Source organism: Heliangelus exortis, chromosome 1 (genome assembly GCF_036169615.1).
Source record: "Heliangelus exortis chromosome 1, bHelExo1.hap1, whole genome shotgun sequence".
NCBI classification, from domain to species: domain Eukaryota; kingdom Metazoa; phylum Chordata; class Aves; order Apodiformes; family Trochilidae; genus Heliangelus; species Heliangelus exortis.
The window spans coordinates 172,241,541-172,262,363 of NC_092422.1; the positions used below are offsets into that span (position 1 = coordinate 172,241,541).

General features: G+C 36.5%; 1 protein-coding gene across 2 annotated transcripts in view; it reads left to right on the forward strand.

Moving 5' to 3' along the window:
- Positions 1–20,823, forward strand: part of MDFIC (MyoD family inhibitor domain containing) — a 46,932-nt gene that overhangs the window by 22,152 nt on the left and 3,957 nt on the right. For both annotated transcript variants that reach the window (XM_071733680.1, XM_071733681.1), the window contains one exon: positions 9,027–9,302. In XM_071733680.1, coding sequence (XP_071589781.1) covers positions 9,027–9,302 — 276 coding nt within the window. The remainder of the gene's footprint in view (positions 1–9,026; positions 9,303–20,823) is intronic.

A 20,823-nucleotide genomic window follows, 5' to 3' on the forward strand; every position in this document is an offset into this window, starting at 1 on the left:
TAAAGCAGCCCAAGCACCATCTTTGGTTATGGTAGCTCTGACTGGACTTACTGTGTGTGACTGAAAATACTTTGATGCACCGAGTCCCTTGGAGTGCTTTGGGATGGGGAATCCCCACTCATCCAGACCATGGATTGGTGACAGGGGTCCTGTGCCCATCTCCTTGACCCTACTTGACATCCAGGAATTCCCACAGGTGAAGGATATCCAGAGCAGAGACTAACCCCTCCCAATGTGTTTATCATGTCTCTGCAGATACATCTTGATTTTCATTCTGCTCACTCTTTGTTTTTTCAGGATTGGAAAACAGGTTGACACTTGCTTTGCTCTACTGTATTTCCATGTCTTTTTTTCTCTTAATGACAATCACTCCATTAACTCTTCAGTCTGTAGTAATGACAGGGTGGGTCATGAAGAATTACTCTCGTGGGCCTCAGGTCCTTGCCCTGCTTTCTGACACAGCATTTCCATTTTCCATTGTGAGGCTATTGCTGAATATGGCTGATTTTTGGCCTGGGCTCCAGGAGCCTCACTGACCTCCAACAGAAGGGTAACTATTGCTTCAGCTGTAGTTCACTGTGTAAGTTCAGTGTATTTATGTTTGCTTTATTGTTTATCAAATAGAGATTTATCATTTAATTATTTTCTTACTTGTAAAATTTGTAGCAAATACTTCAGCTCCAGTGGGATTTTAATCGTGATTTTTTTTTTGTTTTGTTTCTTCTTCCCCACTCTTCTGCCCTCAGAGACTGAAGTGGCTCAGCTCACTATGTATTTTTTCCCTGTCTCCTTCCCCTCCAGTGCTGTCTTCTCCTGGGTTGGTTGCTCTCTGTGCTTTTTTTCTTTTGATGTTTTTGCCCTACTTGTGTTTCAATAATGTAAAATCCCAGGTTGTACCCTGTTCCTTGTGGTTACTGCCCATTTGCTTATTCTGTTCCATTTTCCTTGCAGCTGTGCTTTCTCTCTTTATTCTTTTGCTTTTCTGGTATTTGATATCAGCTGATGCCAAACTTAGCATCAGCTCTAGGTTGCAAAGAATAGCAGAGAGAAAATAAATGCAGCAAAGAGATCAGAAACTCACTTATCCATATATGTATTGCTATTTTTGTACTGATACTCTGTGTTTTCCATAGAATCATAGAATAGTTTGGGTTGGAAGGGACCTTTCAAGGTCATCTAGTGCATCCCCCCTGTAGTGAGGAGGGACATCTTCAACTAGGTCAGGTTGTTCAGAGCCCCTACCAACCTGACCTTGAATATTTCCAGGAATGGGGCATCTACCACCTCTCTGGTTCCTGCTACCTTTTTACATTACCCTCTTTCTTGATGTCATTCTGGTTTTAGTCCAATTTTTTATTTCTGCCTCTTGTTACACAGAATTATAGAGGTTACAAAAGACAGAGCTTGAGAGCAAGGTGTCAGACACAGACTTGAGGTAGAAGACTTTTTTGTGTCTTCTGAAATTCTGTCACTTATATGAGGGGAGGACTAGAAGTCAGGGGAGCAGTGAACATTAAGAGAATTGCTTATTCCAAGCCTTTGCCTTTATGTGCTTTTGAAAACCAAATACAGCCCATTTTTATGAATATTTGTGAGAGTTTAACTGAACACTGTAACGTCATCATCTGAAAACTCGGTATTATATGGTCAGTGGAGAATAAACCTGACCTTTGAGTATATTCTCACTCTGAGGCAAATGGTGAACAGGCCAGGCTGAGAAACTATTTGTCTCACCATCCCTTGTTCTTTCCTGCAGTAAAACCATTTCTAGTTTGCCAGTGGTTGCTGGAGTTTTGAGGAAGGGATCAGGAGATGTTGGAGCCAAGAGGACCTGTTTGTGCACTTGCCCAGGTTGTGGCTGTTGATGACATTGAGGTTATCTCTCCTGACTGGTACATCCTGCTATGCTACTTCTGAGGCAATACCCGGCAGGTGATATCCTGTTGTTTGTAGCTTCTCTTTGATGTTTAGTATTTGATTTGGGAACAAGGAACACAATGGTGAGGAGCATCCAAACTGTTCCAAATATTTGACTTAATGTCTTAAGTTCTATGGGACACCAGTGTGTCTTTATGAAGTTGTACAACCATCTGCTCTAATAGGTATTAATTGCATAACTACTGTAATTGTCATGCCAACAGCTTGTTTTATTATTTTTTTGTGTGTGTCTAGTGCTTAATTAACTTTCCTTTTAAAATTGGAGTTATAGAAGCAAAGCAGTCTGTTCCTCAGTGAAATGGGATTGGTTTGGGGTTTCATCCTTTCATATCCTTTTATAGTTCAGGGGACTGTCTTTACATTTATTAAATTATTGATTATTTGTGTTTTAGAGCTAGGTAATTTTCAGCACTTTAGAAATCAACAAAATGTCTAATTTTCTGATTTTTATTTTTTCTGTTTCTGTTGTTTTGTTTGTTTTGTGTTGAAAAACTGTATGCTACAGTAAAAACTGTCCCACTGTAAGTAAATGTGGCATAGCAGTCATTGCATTATGTGAATTTCTTGCTATACTGTGATGTAGTAAGAATTTCCAAATCATCCTCGGAGTTTCTCATAGATGCCAATATTTTCAGTGTCACAAAAATACCATTAATGATGGCAAGATTTCTTTATGATAAAGAGGGAGAATTTGCTGATAAACTAATAGTAATTAGAAGACAAAAGGATATTTGGATTTTGAGAAATTGTTAAAAGATAATTTAAAAAAAATTTTTACTCAGTTCAAGAATGATTAAAATTTTTTGTTTGCTAGCACTAGAAAAAAAAAATCAGGTATTTCTTCATTTTGCATAATCACTTCAAGAAAGAGGCTGTATAAATAGAAAAAATCATATTTTCAGTGGTAATGCCTATCAGCTTTGTAAACCTCTGGCTATTGGCCCTTTTCATGCTTCCCTGTGGTAACTGTTTCTTTCTGAGTATGTCAAAGATGTCTTTATACAATTCCTGCAGCCCTTCAAACAGCACATAAGGTCCTGCAGTGCTTCCAAAGGAAGGCACTGCAGGTATCTTTGTACAGATTTAAGAGTACTCTCGGCATATTCTTGTGCACTTGTGTCTCCTTCTCAACCTATAAACACACAAGCACATACGTTTGCCATTCTTGTCAGCCCTTCACCAGCTGAGAGCTGGTGGGATGAAATGTCTTTTCCTTTTGTCCCCTGCCAGCCCTGTTTCAGCTTTACCTGGTCTTCCCTGGATGTGTTCTCAGACATATTTTAACAAAGTGTTCTCAGTGTGGGTCCTGTAAAACTCGTACCAGCAATTTTACCACAGTATTTTCATTACAAAGGACATCCTGTTTCATAGTAATATATTGTATTCATTTTGAAGATGTCCTTATGTCTTACAAGAAGCAATTCTAAAAAGGTGGTTGATGCTGTTAGTTAGTACTTTGTTTTCCTTGTAAAGTCAGCATGATATAAAAAATTCAGTGTAAAAAAATTGATTTTAAAAGGTAGATTGTACCTTGATGGTACCTTGTTATTTAGTTAATGTATGCCTTCTGTGATATGGAAGCTGCAGTATATGCTATTTATGTCCTAGAAAATATTCAAAAATAATTGCTGACAAAAGCCACTTCACAGGTTGACTCAGAGGTAAATCTTGTAATCTGAATGTTAATATTCTGGATAGCGAGGCAGAGAAAACTATTGATGTAGTTTGAAGATCTATGTAGAGACTAGTCAGGATTTTAGTTAGAAAAGTGGGGAGGGAGAGAGATTGAGAGATTTGAGTTCTCCCAGCTTCACTGAAATTTTGTGCTTATTGAGCACATGAATGCATACAATTTGTAATATTTTTTAAAAGGGGAGATTTTTTTGCTAGTCAGTTTGAAAGGAAATTTTTTCCAAAAGCAATTTGGAATCACCTTAATTTTACTCTGGAATCCAGGCAGCCCCTGGTTTTACTGTGCAACCCATGACTATCTGTCATATGCTTTATCCTTTCCCCTCCAGCTTAGGTCTGTGCACTGAGGAAGCACTGATAAAAAACAGAGGCCTGAGTCTTACCTCTCTTGCATGTGGTCTCTGCTGTGTGGTCCATGCAGAGTGGGTAGAGCAGCCCACTGAGATCAGACAATTTCCCAAGCTCAAATTAACATATAGATCTTGTCTTTTAGCACTAATGTACCCTAGCAGGACCTCTGTCTTTCCTAAACAGAGATCATCCTCTTATTGTGGCTGCAACTGTTTTGGGAGGCAGACAAGTGGCTGGGATGTTATGAGCTGAAATAATGCTTTATGTTTTGTCAGTATTTGAAAATGCCAAATGTTATATTTTTTTTACACCCAGGAGTCCTATGTTTTTGTTTCTCCCCAGTCCGCCTGCAAAAATACTGCTTCTGTGGCCGGATCTGACATCATAAACTATTGTGTCATGAGCAAAGAAAAACAGCATTCTTACCTCTCTGGGTATGAGGTCAGATGACCCAGACTGTAAACTGAGGTGTTTTTTCCATTGCTGGTGTTGGACAGCCTAGCAAACTCCACGGGCATCTGTATCAGCTGCATTAGAACTGCTTTTGATGTGATTAGGCTACTAATTAGCTGTCTTAGTTCTTCTCTCCCTCCTGATGTTTTCTTCTGATTCACTTTGACTCAGAGGAGTCTCTATTCGGTGTATATTTGGTTTTGTATTTTGTCTAAAATCCCTAATGAGAGCTTAGACTGTCCTCTTTTGGTTCAGAGTTTCCCTGTGTTGACACACATTTTTCTCTGCATTCATCAGGGTTTTTCTCCTAAGAATAGCTGGTATTTTGTAAGGTGTAAACAACGTATTGTCAGTGTGCATATAGATTTAAACTACACTAAGAATTTTACAGTCTGAATGAGAATGTGCATAGTTACTTCAAAACCATCAAAACCATAGTAAATGTTTAGTACTCGAATATTTATTCACCAGATAGTAACCTCACAATTAAATTATTGTGTAAAGTCAGTTAAATAAAAGCAGAAGTTATTGTATTAAGGCCCACTTTGCAAGGAAACCAATGACAAGGAAGCAGTGAAACACGCTAATAGATTATATGCTATAGCAATATATTGCCTTTTTATTGCTTTTCCACTGGCAGCAGATTCATGTATAGTTATTACTAGCTACATTATCTGCTAGTTTTCTATCAAAAAAGATTCCGTCTATTGAATCATTAATCCAATATTTATCATTCTTATTGAAAATCCACTAGTGTTAGCACTATATAAAATATTGACTTAAATCTACGGGTTTTGCTAAAGATTAGAAACATATTAACCTAAAAAGCATGGTATTTCTTAGGATATTTGAAACTATTCATTGTGGATGTTTGAAATGACAGTATTTCTATCTTGTGTGAGGACTGTTTTTTTTAAAAAAATCTTTAACATATACTAAGTGACCAATGCCATCCTGATTTGAAGATGCTGAATCTTCATCCAACTCATATTTGAAATTTTGATGTGTATTACATTAGTTACTGAATATCAATAATAAAATTTTTGCTCATATATAGAGTGTAAAATGGGATCTTTTGTAGCAGCACATGGCCTGTTTAGAATGATATAACAGGCGCTGAATGTTCACATATCAAACAAAATGCCATCTTTCTGTAGAAAAGAGGTGTCAAAAAGTTTCTTTGTACCTTTAACGCATGTGATTATGTAGTACAAAATGCAGAGTTTGTAAAATTTCTTGAATATACAGGCAAAAAATGAATAATTCAAAACAACTCATAAGTTCTACATTCTATTGTATCTTTTATAACGCAGGCAGAAGATAGCATTGTGTTCCCAGTAGAGCTGAATTTGCACAAGTTACACCTCTGAAAATGCCAGATGGTCTATGGTCTACTTTTGAGAGCTGTCACATATGTAAAGATTTGAAAAAAGAAAGACAGCTGAATGAGAGCAGTGGATCATTAAAGAGAGAGTGAGAGTCCCTGGGTATCACTGTGTTTTAAGAAGCATTGTGTCGTTCCCCATATTACACTTTTTTTTTTTTTTTTTTTTTTTTTTTTTTTTTTTTTTAAGATATAAACAACCTTTAAAAAATAAGGTAAAAATATTTCTGTTTTAAACTGAGTGGTTGTGGCTTAATCTTGGAACTGTCAATTGCTTTTGTTCTTTATACTAGAATGCGGTCATATGGTTCCTAATTGGTTTCAAGTGTGTTTTAACCATAAGATTCAAGTCTCCCTAGTGCAAAATTATCAATAAAGTTAAAATAAATTTAAATTGAGATAACTAATCCATTTGGGGGTTTATTCCATTTTTATTTGACCTGCGTATCACATGTGAATACTGTAAAGCCAGTCAGCTAAAAAGTTGTATGTTAACGGTAAAAGGCTGAAGTAAGAGTACTTTGGGAACAGGATCATTTAAAAAACCAACCACAAAACCACCCTCTCCCCCCCAAAAAACCCAGTAAAAATAAGAAAAGTAAACACAAATGACTGTTTAGATTCCCCAAGACTTTCCATTCCCCCACAGTTTCACAGAAACACACCTAATTTTGAAGATGGAATTTTGGATAATTTGTCAAGTATTACATTATAGCAAAGCACCAAAGATATACTAACAATTGTAAGCTGCCACTACCAATTTAGCTGGCTGGGAAAAGGTCATAACTGTCAGTTTTAGAAGCTTGCCTGTTCAGGCATACAGGATTTTTAGTATAGTCTATTGCTTTTATTTATTGAGGAAGGTTAACCCCTCCCCAGTAATTCTAGGTTATTGGTACAACTGCATCACTTCACAGCTGGCAATTGTAGGCAACACAGTCTGAGGAAACATCGTGATGCAGAATGTGGAAAGCACTGTCTTAGTAGTATAATTTGCATTTTAGTGGTATAATTAAAATAAAGCTATGTCCTACACAGAGGGTTCCTAGTAGTATACTTTTAAACAATCCTGTTTTGGAATCCCTCATAACTTGGTTTGGGGCTTTTAGGAAATGCTAGCAGAATATAGGCTACAAATGGAATTCCAGCGTGCAGAAAGTGCCTTACTTATGTTTCTGTTCATAGTTTGTAAGTAGTGATGCAAAATTGAAGGAGAAGCACTTTCTGTACTGCCACCAAAAACTTTTTAAGCAGCAAGTTCATTGTTCAGGTTTCAAAGTGTTGTGCTCCTGCTCTGTTGGCCTGGGGGTCCATGAGCAGTTACTGCTGGTAATGAAAGGAAATGATCTTTGTCTTCCCTGTAACATCACTGGGCAGGCTAAAGCATAAATGTTGCCCGCATCCCTCCTTTCTTTCCTGTTGTGCAAAATTATCACTTTTGTAAAGTAGGTTCATTCAGGGTTACTCTGACCTAGATAGATACGGGTAGTTTGGGATATCATTTTACAATCTTAGTGGCTGTGATTAAAAAAATCAAATAGCAAGAAAAAATGCACCAGTTCCAGTTCATATATATATAAATGGTTATGAAAAGTATCTCTTTTTGCTTATGAACGTGACCAGGACTTTAAGATTTATCTGAAGTTTAAACTGGGCCAGTTTATGATAATTAGAGGAAGCAATCTGAGAATGATATCAGTGTCCTTGATAAAAGTGAAGCACTGAGGGTTTGTTAGGCAAATTCATAATAGTCTGCTTAGAGATCATGTTGGGTTCTGTGTCCCCATCAGGTTTGCCTTAAAGTCTGGTCACTTGTATCTAAAGTGATCAGTGAAGATGTTTCTTTTAAGGGGAGTTAACTATTGTTCCTATACATATTGTTAGCTTGGACACAGTGTAATCTCTCTAGAAAGCTATACTGTGAAATCATCTGAAAGTGGATGTGAAGCACCTGAAAAGAGGATGAACAGCAACACTGCTTTTCTTTATTGCTGGCACTGTCTAATCTCTCTTCAGTTAAGTGTTCAGTGGTATTTGGGCTCTTTCCTTGACATTATAAATAGTTCAATCGGATTGTCTGAAAACCTCTTTATGTCCAAGCATGATACAGTAGTGGTTTAATTAGGATAGGTGATTGGGCTGATGCTTTTTGATTATGAAATCTTGTTGTTACTATTGTGTATAATTTAATTCGTTTTTAATTGCATTTTTTTACTAAATACGAATCTTTAATTAAAAAGTGATTTTTTTTATTACAAAGCTTTACATTACAACCCCCCCCACCACACCTTCTGCATCTTTTATTTTGTTTAGGTACAGACTTTAAATACACAGACAATGTATTTTTTATGATATTAAAAGTATGCTTCTTTATGATATAATAGCTCAACAATAAATGGTCAACTTTCATGGCCTCCTATTAGAACAGGTTTATAAAACACACTCTTGGTGCCTTAACCAGGCCACTGCAGAATCTTGCCTTGACTGGTTTTGTATTTTTTTCCTTTAACCATTTCAGTCTGTTGCAGTTAAAGCCCTAACTGGCCCATTACAGTCCTTTAAAAATTTTTTATTCTGAATTGAGAACTGGGGTGGAGAGAACTCTGACTTGCCACACCATGTGGTGTTTGGATGCACGTTTCTTCTGGTTACTGATTCACTTCCTCCACAAGCCCAGATTTGGATTGGTTTTGTTCTTCCCAGCAATCCACAGTCTTTATGAATTTAAGTTCAAAGTGGTTTTAGTTAACCTGGGAAATCCTGTTCTTTTCTAACGTACTGGTCTGTGGTGGTTCATTGTCAGGGGTCCCTACATTGTCACTCAGGTTATTTTCTGAAGACTGGAAGGTTGGCCAACCAGTTTATTGCAGTTGTGCAACTTTTCTCACATTCCTGGTTTTTTTTTTCCCTTCATATTTACTTGCCTTATTTGGTCTAATGCACAGAGCAATGTGCACGTTTCCATGGAGTGAAGAGGCAGGAATCTAGGTCTCATACAGACATGAGGCACTTCCTGAATACCTCTTTTTTTAACATCTACAGGTATTTTTTCTTTTTTTCTTTTTTTTTTTTTTCTTTTTGATACGTGAATGTTAACTTTTCAGTTTATTATTTAATCCATATAAGCACTGAAAGTTGTCTTCTCAGACTAGCATAGAGTGTTTTCAAAGTTTAGTTTAATTTAACCCTTTATTTATTTCATTTTAAGCACAACCTCAACGTTTGCCTCAGCCAAATACTTCAGCACTGGAAAGGGGTGAGGAAGAAAGTGGCAAAATCCGAAACGGCCACGTGTGTCTGAGTAATGGAAGTGGAATTCACAGCGGGGTCAAGCATGTTCCTGCAGACAACAGAAAACTTTCAGCTCCTGTTTCAGAAAAAATGCACCGAAAAATTCAGTCCACCTTATCTGTCAACAGCAACAGCAGCAAGAAGAGTAAACTAAGCTCTGTGTTTTCTCAAAAGCCAGGTACTTCACCTGAAGGTAAGCAGAAATTCTTATTAAAAAACCCAAACTGAATAAAGACTAACCGAACCACATTCTCACTGGTAATTACACAGCCAACTGAAAATAATTGAAGAGCATGACTCATGCTCCAGAAGCAAACAGAAATCATTATCATAAAACACAAGTTACTTCCCCAAAGGAAAATATTAAGTACTTGGAGGAAATTAAAGCAATGGGATATTTCTTGCTTTCAAACATTTGGCCAGCATAGTCTGATGATGTTTTAGTCTCTCTTAAGTAGTATCCTGAACTGAAACTCTTGTTAACATAGGTCACTATACACCAGAAAAAAATATTAAAGTACTTGTTCAAAGCATAGGAAATACTAAAATTCAGTTTGAAAATATTTTATTAGTGTATGTTCTGACCAGATGTGAGGTCTGAACACCAGATAATACAATTTGGACCTGTGCTTCAATGTTTAATGTGCTTTATACCATATCTGGGCTGTAAATAATTTGCATGAAAAAGCTTCGTACTCTCTATGCATGGCTTAAATAAGCAAAAGTAAATATTTCTCTTACGTTTTAAATTTGTGTGTATGTTTTCTTTCCTTGCAATTACTCTAATGGTCCCAGAGTTCCCAAGCCTCTCCTCGATCCATTGCCTTCCTATTAGCACTAATATACTTGATTGGCTTTGCTCCTGCCCATCACAAGAAGGGTGCGGAGGCTTCATAAACCCTGTTGGTTTGAGGTAGGCATGGTAGATGTGACTGGTTAAAAAAAACCTCTGGGTGGTGGGTACAGACACAGATTCTTAAGGAAATTGGAAGTACTGTTCAGTGAAATGGGATGAAATCAGCCTAGATGAAAGGAAGACAGCACATACTGATGTCTGAGGGGTGACTTCAATCAAATCTGCTGAGTGGATCTGTGTAGTAATATCATGAACATTTTCTCTCGGGACTGTGCCATGTGCTGGTCCTCCTTAATGTGATTTATTTTCGTATTTATCTTTAAGCACCTACTGTTATTTTTCTGTTGTACATTCAGTCTTCTAGCATATCCTTCCAAATCACAGCTTCATACCTGTTATATTGCACTTATCTCTTTCTGTTACATGGAACCAATTTCACCATCCAGCCCAATATTTTTCTAATATTTAAAAAACCCGTACATCAAGAGAGCTAGGTCTGTCTGCATGACTGGTACAAAGTGCCAGGCCTCTGAATTCAAGAAAATCAAGCTCTGAAAAAGAAATTATGGAGTTCCAAAGAGATAATGTCTGCCTTGTTCATCCCGTTATACAATTATTTATAGCAAACACTTCCTTTTTTCTTCTAAAATTATGTTGGAATAAATACAGTCAGTAGATTTTTTTGTTTGTTTTTAATAACCTTCAATCAAATTACTGAATGACTGAGGAGAGAATTAATAAGCTATCTTCAGACATAGCTACAAATTCAGATGTCTGAATGTGTGTACAGCACAACACATGAATGTATTAGCTGCCTGAAACTGCCAATATGAATTTTTTTACATTCAATCAGAAATGCTGATTTTTTTGAAGGTATGTCTGATTAGAATATAATAACATCATGTTGTCACACTGTCTTCCATAGCTTGAACCCTGCTAGTAAAATCTGGTACTCAAAAGTTTGCTGGTAACCAATCTGAGAGAAGCACAAATTTTACTATGCAATTTTAAAAGTATATCCTCAACATTTGTGTCTGCACATCTGCATGCTCACATGTATGAGCTTTCTGAGAGCTTCTTCAGCCCCATAGGGCTGAGTAGGGGAACTGTATGCTATAAGTAGTGTTCTTATGAAGTTGTTGCCTTGCAGGAGCTATCAATATATTCTTAATTTTTTCTGTCATGCATCATTTTTTGGCTAAGATGCACAATCAGAGACTCTGGCAATAGTCAGCTGAAATATCTAAACCAGCATAAAGCAGAAACCCCTGCTTAAGGAAAAAATATTTATTCATAAATTAAAAATAATTTGGTTTATAAATTTGAAAAATGTTAATCCCTTATAACTAGCTCTTGAAGGCTACACTTAAAACATTTGATACAATTATCCAGGTTATTTGCTCTGAGAGTTTAATTGCATTTAAACCAGCAATAAATATAACTTTTGTGAGTACATCTAGATACAAAAAATCAGAAGAGTACACTAGTAAATTTTGTAACTTAGGATTGCATGGGCACTCTTTCAAAATATTAGACACAGATTAATTTGAACCTAGCTTCTGCAGCTTCTTTCTATTATGAATCATACTTCTGTGGGCAGAGAAGTATTTTTGTGACCACTTGTCTCTTCTGATCCAATGACATTTCTGTAGAAACTATTGAAAAAGTTTACAGGAAGATGGAAAAGATAGGAAACTATTGGAAATTCTTTGCAGTGTTGCTTAACTGCTTGGCTGTGCTTTAACTTGTATGGTGTTAACCTCATAAGCCTTTGTTACTGCTTAAGAGCTGCTGGGTTTGATTTTACTTGAATGTATGCATGTGTGTTTGTGCACATATGCACTGTAATAATGTCACTTGCATGCATTTTTTAATGTAGTCTTATCCAGAAAGAGACAAATAATATTAAATTTTGTGCTGAGTATCAAATAATCATTCATCTGAATTAACTTAGATACTTCATTTTACTATGGTGTCCAGATAATTTGTTTGTTAATTTTTACGTGTCATGTATTTCTCTTCATCTGCCTTGTGTTCTACCTTGAGTGATCTGTTCTATTGCCAGTCAGGAGAATGATCTTGTTTTTTAAATGGAACAAAGTGGTCAGAGAAAAGAAGTAGAGTATGTCCTCAGAAGAAAGAAAAGTGAAGATTCTGGCCAGCAAGCTGAGTTAAACTATAGAAAAGAAAAAATATTTTTCACTGTTTTTTATTCCCTCCCAAAAGCTGCATTCTTGTTTCTTTCTAAAAGAGAAGATTTGAGTATTTCTGGCACACGACACCTATTTGTAATTCAAAATTAGTTCTGTTCCAGTAGTTACTTTAGAAAGTCTTATCTATTGACAGAACAGAAGACTGGTAGTGCTTGAAGCAAGATGGAATCAAGATTCACCCAGACTTGCTACCCATCTTGTGATGAAGTGCACTTGGGCTTAGGCTTATTTAAAAGGTTAACAAATGCAGTGTGCTGCATCATACACTGCAGACTTCAGCATGTGTATCAGAAAGCTAAAAGAAGTCCAGTATTATTTTGCCCAGGTTATCACATCTTCCCATGAAGAAGATCTGTACTGCTCCTGTTGGTCTTCAAAGCACTAGCCAGTCTTAATGCTATCCATAAAGTTCCCAAATCACCAACACACCATGATCTCCTCACCATAGTTAACAATGCTTTTACTAATTGTTCCAGCTGCAAACTCCTCTTGGTGCTGCAGATCACATCGTGTGAGCTTTCGGAATTGCTTTGGAAATGCTTAAAGCTTGACAGATATTCTGGTAGAGGTAGTATAAAAGCTTTTAAAATTATGTCTTTTAAAATGAACCTGTAGTGTGCTTTGTGTCAGTATTCCAGAATATGCTGTTTAGAAACACTTTCCCATCCAGTGAGGCTTAGGAGAGTATGAGTGTGCACACCAGCTCTGCTCTTCCTCTGCATCTGTTATTAATCCACATTGTCCCTGAAGAAATCTTACTCAGCTCCATAACTTACACTACAAAAAAACCCAAAGGAATTATGAAATAGTTTGAGTATCTCTCTTAAAAAAGCAGTTTTAAAACACTGTTTCAGTTATAGAGATTTTTAAAAGGGATTGGAGAGCTTTAAGTTCTCATTGGGAGTAAGCTTTTTTAAATTCAAATAGATTTTAGTAATATTTATATTATTTATGTCAGACATGTCACAGTTCTTCTAAAACTTTGGTCATAGGACGACTGGCAAAGAGTTGTCACTCTCTGGCATTTGTTACATGCAGGGAAGAAAAACAGTTTGGAAACCTGAAAGAGCACTTGTAAATAAATAAAAACAAGGCAGTCTAGCTGCTCTTTTTGGAAGCAGAGGTACCTGTCCAAAGCAGCTTAGATAGGGGAGGAGATCTAAAGGAGATGGCACTCAGGCAGCTGGGCAGTAAATCTAGATGTTAGGAAATGAAGAAAAATGGGTATCTGAATACACATGTATGTGTATCAGAATAGTGGAAGGTAAGTAATAATTACATATGCACAGCAGGAGGAGGAAAGGAAAGAAGAGAATAAGCAGCTTAGAGATGGAAGAGAAATTTATTTAAGGGGGTTGAGGGGACAAAATGAAGTAGGCACTAATGGTTTTGTAAAAAACAGACCAAATTTTACTTCCAAAACCTTGTGAATCTCATGTTATGCATTTTCTAAATCAGAGCAATTGTTTGTAAAAAACACTGATGGAGTGGGAATACAAGTTTTAATTTAGTTTTGAAATGGAGCTCTCAATTCTGGTCAAGTTGCTGTGACCTTGCAAGTTAATACATTTGTCACTATAGTTTCCCACAACTCCAGTAACTTGCGATAATTTGAGTTTAGGGTGGGACTTCACATATTCAAGGGGCTGAGAGCATACATAATTCTGTATTTACCTAGGAGGGGTAGCTTGTTAAACTATGGTGATCATGAGCCTGCCTCCTGTGTCTACAGTGAGATCTTCACTTTATTCCTTCCCAGGCTCTCTAAAGCAGAGAGGCATTACAAGGCATCTTATTTCCCAGGATTTTTTTCAAGATAAATCTTAAGAAGTATAATTAGGATAGAATCAGGAGTGAAGTAGATTAACAAAGCCTGCAGCATGGGGGGAAGCTAAGGAAGGGCAGACAATGTAGGCTTGCCACCAGATCTAAGTTACCACTCATCCTTTTCCAGGAGCAGGGCCTTCCTCTACCTACTGGACTGTGTATCTTGTGCTACTGAGTTTAGAGGTGCAGTCAGCAATCTCATCCAACAGGTGGTTTTGGTTTTTATTAATCTTGTGTTTAAAATTCAACATTTCAGGGTGCATTTGACTTAGACTTTTTTCCACATTTTTTTTAGTATAATGCGACTTTATCTGCTCTAGGTGTTGAACCTAAGCACGGGGTTAGTGTGTCTTATATAACTCCTACTGCTGACTACATTAATTTATTGGAGTATCCCAAGTGAGATTGATGGCTTAACTAAAGACAAAGCAAGTCTACCAAACAGCCTTTGTGTTAAGCCAGGGTTTTAAGAACCACTTGGTGCATATACATGTAAAGTAGTGAGCTGTTCTCTCAGGGTAGCAGAAGTAGGAGCATCTAACTTTGGTTAGTGTAACTTTGTGCAAACTGAAAAATAGCTTTCAGTCAAATTTGGGGCATAAGATTTTGAAGAGAATTTTTTAAGTTTTGGTGTTTTTTCCTTGAGTGCTGTGACCAGCAGTGTTTTCTTTTATATACTGTTCTATAACAGGATTAGTCTTATTTACTGAAATTTAGTATGTCTGTTACACCATGAACGCCTAACTGCAGAAATATCTGCTGACCATGTAACTGTTTCTGTTTTCAAACATACATAGACTTCTGAAATCCATTCCCTATAAGCTGCATTTAGGCAGCTACTTAGTTTCCTGGAAATCTCTCAACTTGGGCCAAAATTTCCATTGCTATCTTTTGGAACTTATTCAAAGTGTATTTTTGTCTGAGCACAAAGTTCTAAGCAGGGTTTTTTGCTATTCAAGCAACATAATTGTCAATCATGCAGTGGGCAAATCACATCATCCTATGGCTAAACCCATGATTTTTATATGGCATTCTAAAGAGTGGTATGTTTTAGACATGGTATATATTTTTGTTGGCATGGAAGTCTTGGGAAGTTATTTACATAAGTGAGTCGAAAATGGCCTGCAACAAAAAAATCCTCCTGCAGTATCCATTTTATAAGGTCACAGTTTAGCTAGACCTAACCAGTCTCTGTAATGTGCAGTGATGGGCAATGGGAATGAAAGCTGCAGGTTCTAAGAAAGCCTCAGATGTTGTAAATTGCCGTTTCTTGGTATCTCTGTATGTCTGAAGAAGAGATAATTTTCTCCTGAGGTAATATTTGTATCAAGAGTTTAGAATATAAGCTTTGATGAAACTCTGTGTTTTGCAGTGTAATTTACCTATTCAGCCTCCGTTTTCTTTTTCTTGATCAGTAGAGATGATTGTTTCCTGTTTTAAAATACTGAAATATAATGCATACTGTGCTTTCTGACTGTATTTTACCCAGTTTAAATAAATGTAGCTCTCTTACCTAGGTTTAACTATACTTTATGTGGTAGGTCAGTTTGTTCATTCTGTTTGTTTTTTTTTTTTTTAAATTTTCCTGGTTGCAGTGAGTTTTCTGGAAGGTGTAACAGAGGCTGTGTAGGAACCCCATAGGTTGCAGGAATGGTAGGTATGAGGGTGTGTGTGCTGCTGCTTGAGCAGTTGGTACCCCACCTCTGTGTAATACACACCTTTAAGAAACTGGTGCTGGGGGAGTTTCTCTCTGCTCCCTGGCCATAGGCTGTCTGCTCCATCAGCACAGTGTGTACATCCCTGCTGCTGCCAGCTTGGTGCCACTGGAATGCCTTTAGCACCTGCTGGGGCTGCTGCTTAGGGCTCTCTGGGGCTCAGAGTAAACCCCCACCGAGGACCCCAGCTGCCACTTTGATTGCTGTTTTGCCCCTTTTGATTCTTGCTGTGAGGCAGTTGAGTGCCTGGAGATTTGTTTTGAGTTGTCTGAACTCAGTGAATATAGTTAGTAAGAAGCTGACCAAGGTCACCATCCTGTAAGTGAGCTTATTTACCATTGCAGACATGAAAACCTCTTATCATATGTGACCTGCCTGCTTGGTATGAAAGCTGATTGGGTCAGTTTGTGACAAGTTAGTGTCAAGCATTACAAAAGCAGCAGAGATCAGCCTGCATGTGTGTTTCTCTGTACATTTTTCAGTTTAAATTCTGCATCCCTTGTATCAGCCTTGATGGTTGATAGTTCTCTTCAAAGTCTGTCTCTTAAGCAGAGCTACACCTTTTCAGAAAAATGAAGAGGAAGTGATAAAAGGGAATTTAAATAAAAGAAATATATTTTTCAGTATTTAAAAGGAATTGGATATTAGAGTATCCAATGTATCAGACCTGTATGCAGAGATTTTAGAAATAAAAAGTGGTGTGGATGTGCAGATGTTTAAAGACATGGACAAAAATTAAAGTTGTTTTATTGTTGATACTTTTCCTTAAATTAGCATAGCTGTTAAGAACTGGAATAAGGTATATAAAGTGGGGCCCTCTGGGCTTTGAATAACAGTGTGTATGCAGCGTTAAGGCATTTTGGGCTGTTTCTTGTCTGGATATTGTCTGTGATACTGTTTATAACCTTGTTAAAGTAGATGTTACTTATATACACTTCAGTTAAATTGGCACAAAGTAGAATGATGTGTGTGTATGGTATAAGCAGCAGGGCTTGGACAAGTTGTTTGTGTTTCTGCTTGCCTTGGTATTGTTTAATAGTTTTGATAAAGCTCCCTAACAAATATGTTACTTTTGGGGATGTGCCAATAGACTCAGGAAACATCTTTACTTACATTGCTACTTAAAAATGCTGCATGGGGTGACACTTTTGACTTTAGGTCTGACTTTTATCCCAGGCAAAATGAAAGGATAACTGAAGATAAGCTTTTGTGTCTGGAAGATTATTTTTTTCCCCCCAACTGTGAGTTGATCTAATAAATTACACTATCATTGCCTACAGACCAAGCCTATCATAATTTATGCCATTCAGCATAGCTTCTGGGAGCTTGAGTCATAGTCATCAAATATGATACTGTTTTGATGCCATCAGATGCATTTGATAAAGAAACTAAGGGATATATTTAGGTTTTTTTTTGTATAAACTGTACCTCTGTACAGTGTTTGACAATTTAGTAGTGGTGATCTGTTGTGCAGCATTTATACATTAATAGAGAAGCGTGTAAAAGAAGAAAAGTAATGGATATTTGAGATTGGAGTGGTGTTGTGCACAAGTCCCAAGGAAAAGCTCATCTTCATTAAGAATGAGTTTGTATAATGAGACATAGACTACTTTCTTCTTCCTCTGTGAAAACATTTAATGAAAACTCCCAAGAAACTTGGGAGTTAACTGTTTATCAATAGTGTTACATTATGTACAAGGCAGATGCAATTTGATCCTTGATAAAGGCATACCACTGATTCTTAATTGCATAAGAGGAAAAGAAGCATGAGAAAACCCTCTAATTCTCAAACAAAACAACAAAGAAGTTAAGGAAATAGATAATTTTAAGCTAGCCTTCCTTTGCTGTAATAGAGTTGAAACCAATAGTGCTATATGGTATCTTTATCAGAAAAAACTCAGATAAGCTCAAGATTTCCAGAAAAGATGATGTCAGACATCTTTTTTTTTTTTTACTTTTTTTCTCTCAAAATTCTTCCCAAATATGTAAATTAGTTTTAGTTCCAGCTGGATTGATGCATTCCACTACTCCCTCATCTACAAAAAATACTAGGACTTTGGTGTCATAAAGAGTGGAAGTTAAGTATACTCTTTATTATTAGTATGTTAAAAGTATTGAAATTTAAAATAATCTATAATTTTAAGTAGCCTATTTAGTTTTGGAAGCAGGACAGAATTATTAGTGAGATTTTGTGCAAGTATTTTAGTGATCTCCAACATGGTTTGGAGTGTATTTTATATACCATTTTCTTCGTGTCCAGATTCCTCTGATCATGACACCCAGCAACAGCAATCAAAGGAAGTAGTTGTTATATGTATGATTTTCTTCTGTGGAATTGGCAGGTTGCTGTAGGAATATGGTGCTAGAGAAGTACCTGTGAGTTTTGTGTAGCATGTAGATTTTTTATTATTACAACTGTGACTGTATCTTTTCCTTTCCTGTATAATTACATATGTAGCTTCAGGAAGCCATATGTAGGATTCAGGAAGTTAGGTAGGACTAGGTAACAGCATGATAATAGTTGCTACCTGAATAGCTATTGAAAGTCAATAACATGAAGAATATAAAAGCATGATTATTTCGGGTTTGTCCTTGAAATGTGGATCAAAGATTATGATGTACAGTTTACAAATGAGTCATTGCAAGAATGGGGAGCAGTAAGGGGTGTCTTTATGTTAAATGTTTCTATAGGTTAAGTAAAATTGTTATGTAAGATTTTCTAAATGGAGAATCAGTTTTGCAGTCTAGGAAGAAGGAAATAAAAATAAACAGTACGTATATAAATTCTTTTAGTGTTTCTGTCAGTGAAGAAGAGATGGAAAGAAAGACCTTTCTCCAACAGAGTTTTCATTGTAGCACTAATGGCCAGATTTCTTACTGTGTCTTGGGCCAGTTTTGATAGCTTTTACCAAAAATTACCTTTATTTAAATCAGCACAGCATCTTCTTGTGTTGACTTAGTGGTTTTTTAGGTTATGAGGGAAAAGTTCTCTTGTGGGTCCAGAAAGTGCTTTCTGAGTGTGGTCTATTTTGTTTAACCTCTGAACTCTGTCTCTTATCCAATAAATAATGTCTATTATAATTTCTGTGAATGTTTATTTCTCTCCCTGCAATTTTACATATCTCTGCACGAAGTGGGTAAGATTTATTTGAGCCCCTTACTTTCAGTCTTGATGCACATAAAGTTTTGATATGATGTCTTGTTTAAAAAAACATTTGTAGAACAAAATTTGTTGTGGTATTAGCTTGTTTCATGTGTTTTAAAGATGCAAAATCATAAAAACCTTATTTCCTTAAATACAGAGGCTTCTGAGATAGAACTCTTGGCTTCTTTATCTTTTTCCTTCATATTAAAGGAAAATCTGAAAGGAGATTGTACCTGAGCAAATTTAACACCATCTCCATGACAACCAGTTAATTAATCGCTATAGGTCTGGCTTTGGTCCTCTTCAGTGAACTGTTACTCCCCAGCTTTATTTCACATATCTTCTAGGTTTTCTATGAAGGTCACTTATTTAGAGACAGTGTTTCTTTGGGAAAAACAGCCCTATATTATAAGCTTTTGTTCAAAACAGCTCTTACCTCAGATTTGCTTCCTGTGCAGTAGTAGATTTTTTGGGGTTCCTTCCTTCCTCTTTTTTTTTTTTTTTTTCCTCTTTTCTTTCTTTCTTTTTTTCTCTTTTCTTCCTTTCTTTTTTCTTTTTTCTTTATTCCTTTTTTAGTTTCTTCTTTCTTTCTTTTTTCTTTTTTTCCTTCTTTCTTTTTTTCTTTTTCTCTCTTTTTTTTTTTCTTTTTTTCTTTTTTTATCCCCATTCTTACTTTTCCTGACATTTTAATTTTTTAAATTTGGGCATAAGAGTTCATTACGTATTTTATGACTGTGACCACATTGCTAATTTTGGATGTAAGTAGTGTAGTAAGTAGGAGAAATAAATCCTCATCAGTGCTGTGTTTATTGCATGCTAGTACCTAGGTTACGTTGCTTCCTGGGACAGATTTTTGCAAGTCTGAGCCTCTGTTACTGCATTGCTCCAAGTTTTTAGGCTTGTTCGTATAAAGTCATCTCTACAATATACTGCAGTCAAAGTTTCTGCAATGTTAAAGATACTTCTAATCAATCAAAATACTTGTCATGGTTACTCCACCATTTTTGACATAAATATGTTTATGAGGCCTGGTAATTGTATTACTGTTATAAGTAATTGCAGTCTTTCCCCCATGATAGCTCTCTCTGGGCTGTGAACTCTAGGACATAATGTCTGTAGGTGGTCAGAACAAAAGCCCATAGAGCTCAATATGCTGCCTTTCCTGCTGGCTTCTCAGAGCAGATGCCTGTTACATACTGTAGGGACAGGGAAGGCATGAGAATGGGCAGCATATTTTCCCCGGAACATTTTCCCAATCTTCAGCTATTTGTGGCAAAAGGAGTTCAAAGCTTGCAAGCAGTAAAAAGAACAAAAGCTGAGTCTAGGAAAGAACAGTCTAGCCTGAACTTTTCTTATATTTTTAATTTATTATTAATTTACTTTCTTTTCACTGCCTCTTCTAAATTGCGTATGCTTTGTACGTAGTAGGTGTAAGAGGGTGAAAAAAACTGAGTTCATCCCTCACTCCTACAGTCCCATTTTCACGGTTGCTTGTTTAGTTCCAGTCTTTTTGTTTCATGTCTCATGGATGTGTCAATTTTTTTAGGCTATTCCATATATTTACTCTTTGGGTGCTATATTTTTTGCAGTCTGTGGGATACCACCTGTATTACCTGATGTGATTTAGCAGTACTTGGGAGAGATGGATATTTGTGGTTAGGTGTAGCTATGAATTCTATTGAAGATTAAAGTAATACGTTAAAAGGATTGCCAACAAATTTATCTAGAAAAGCAATAAGAAAATCTGCCTGAGTGTTTATATATTGTTGAAAGTACAGAAACACAAAGTACTGTTATGCTGGCTTTAAGTTGTGCATAAAACTATTATAGTGAAAGCAAAAATGATATGGCTACTCCCTTATTTTTGTTCATAACTCTCAAGCCAAACAAAGCAGATTCAGAAGGACAAGCTGCACTGGGAGAGGCTGCAAATAGTTTTAGTTTCTTTCATAAGCTGC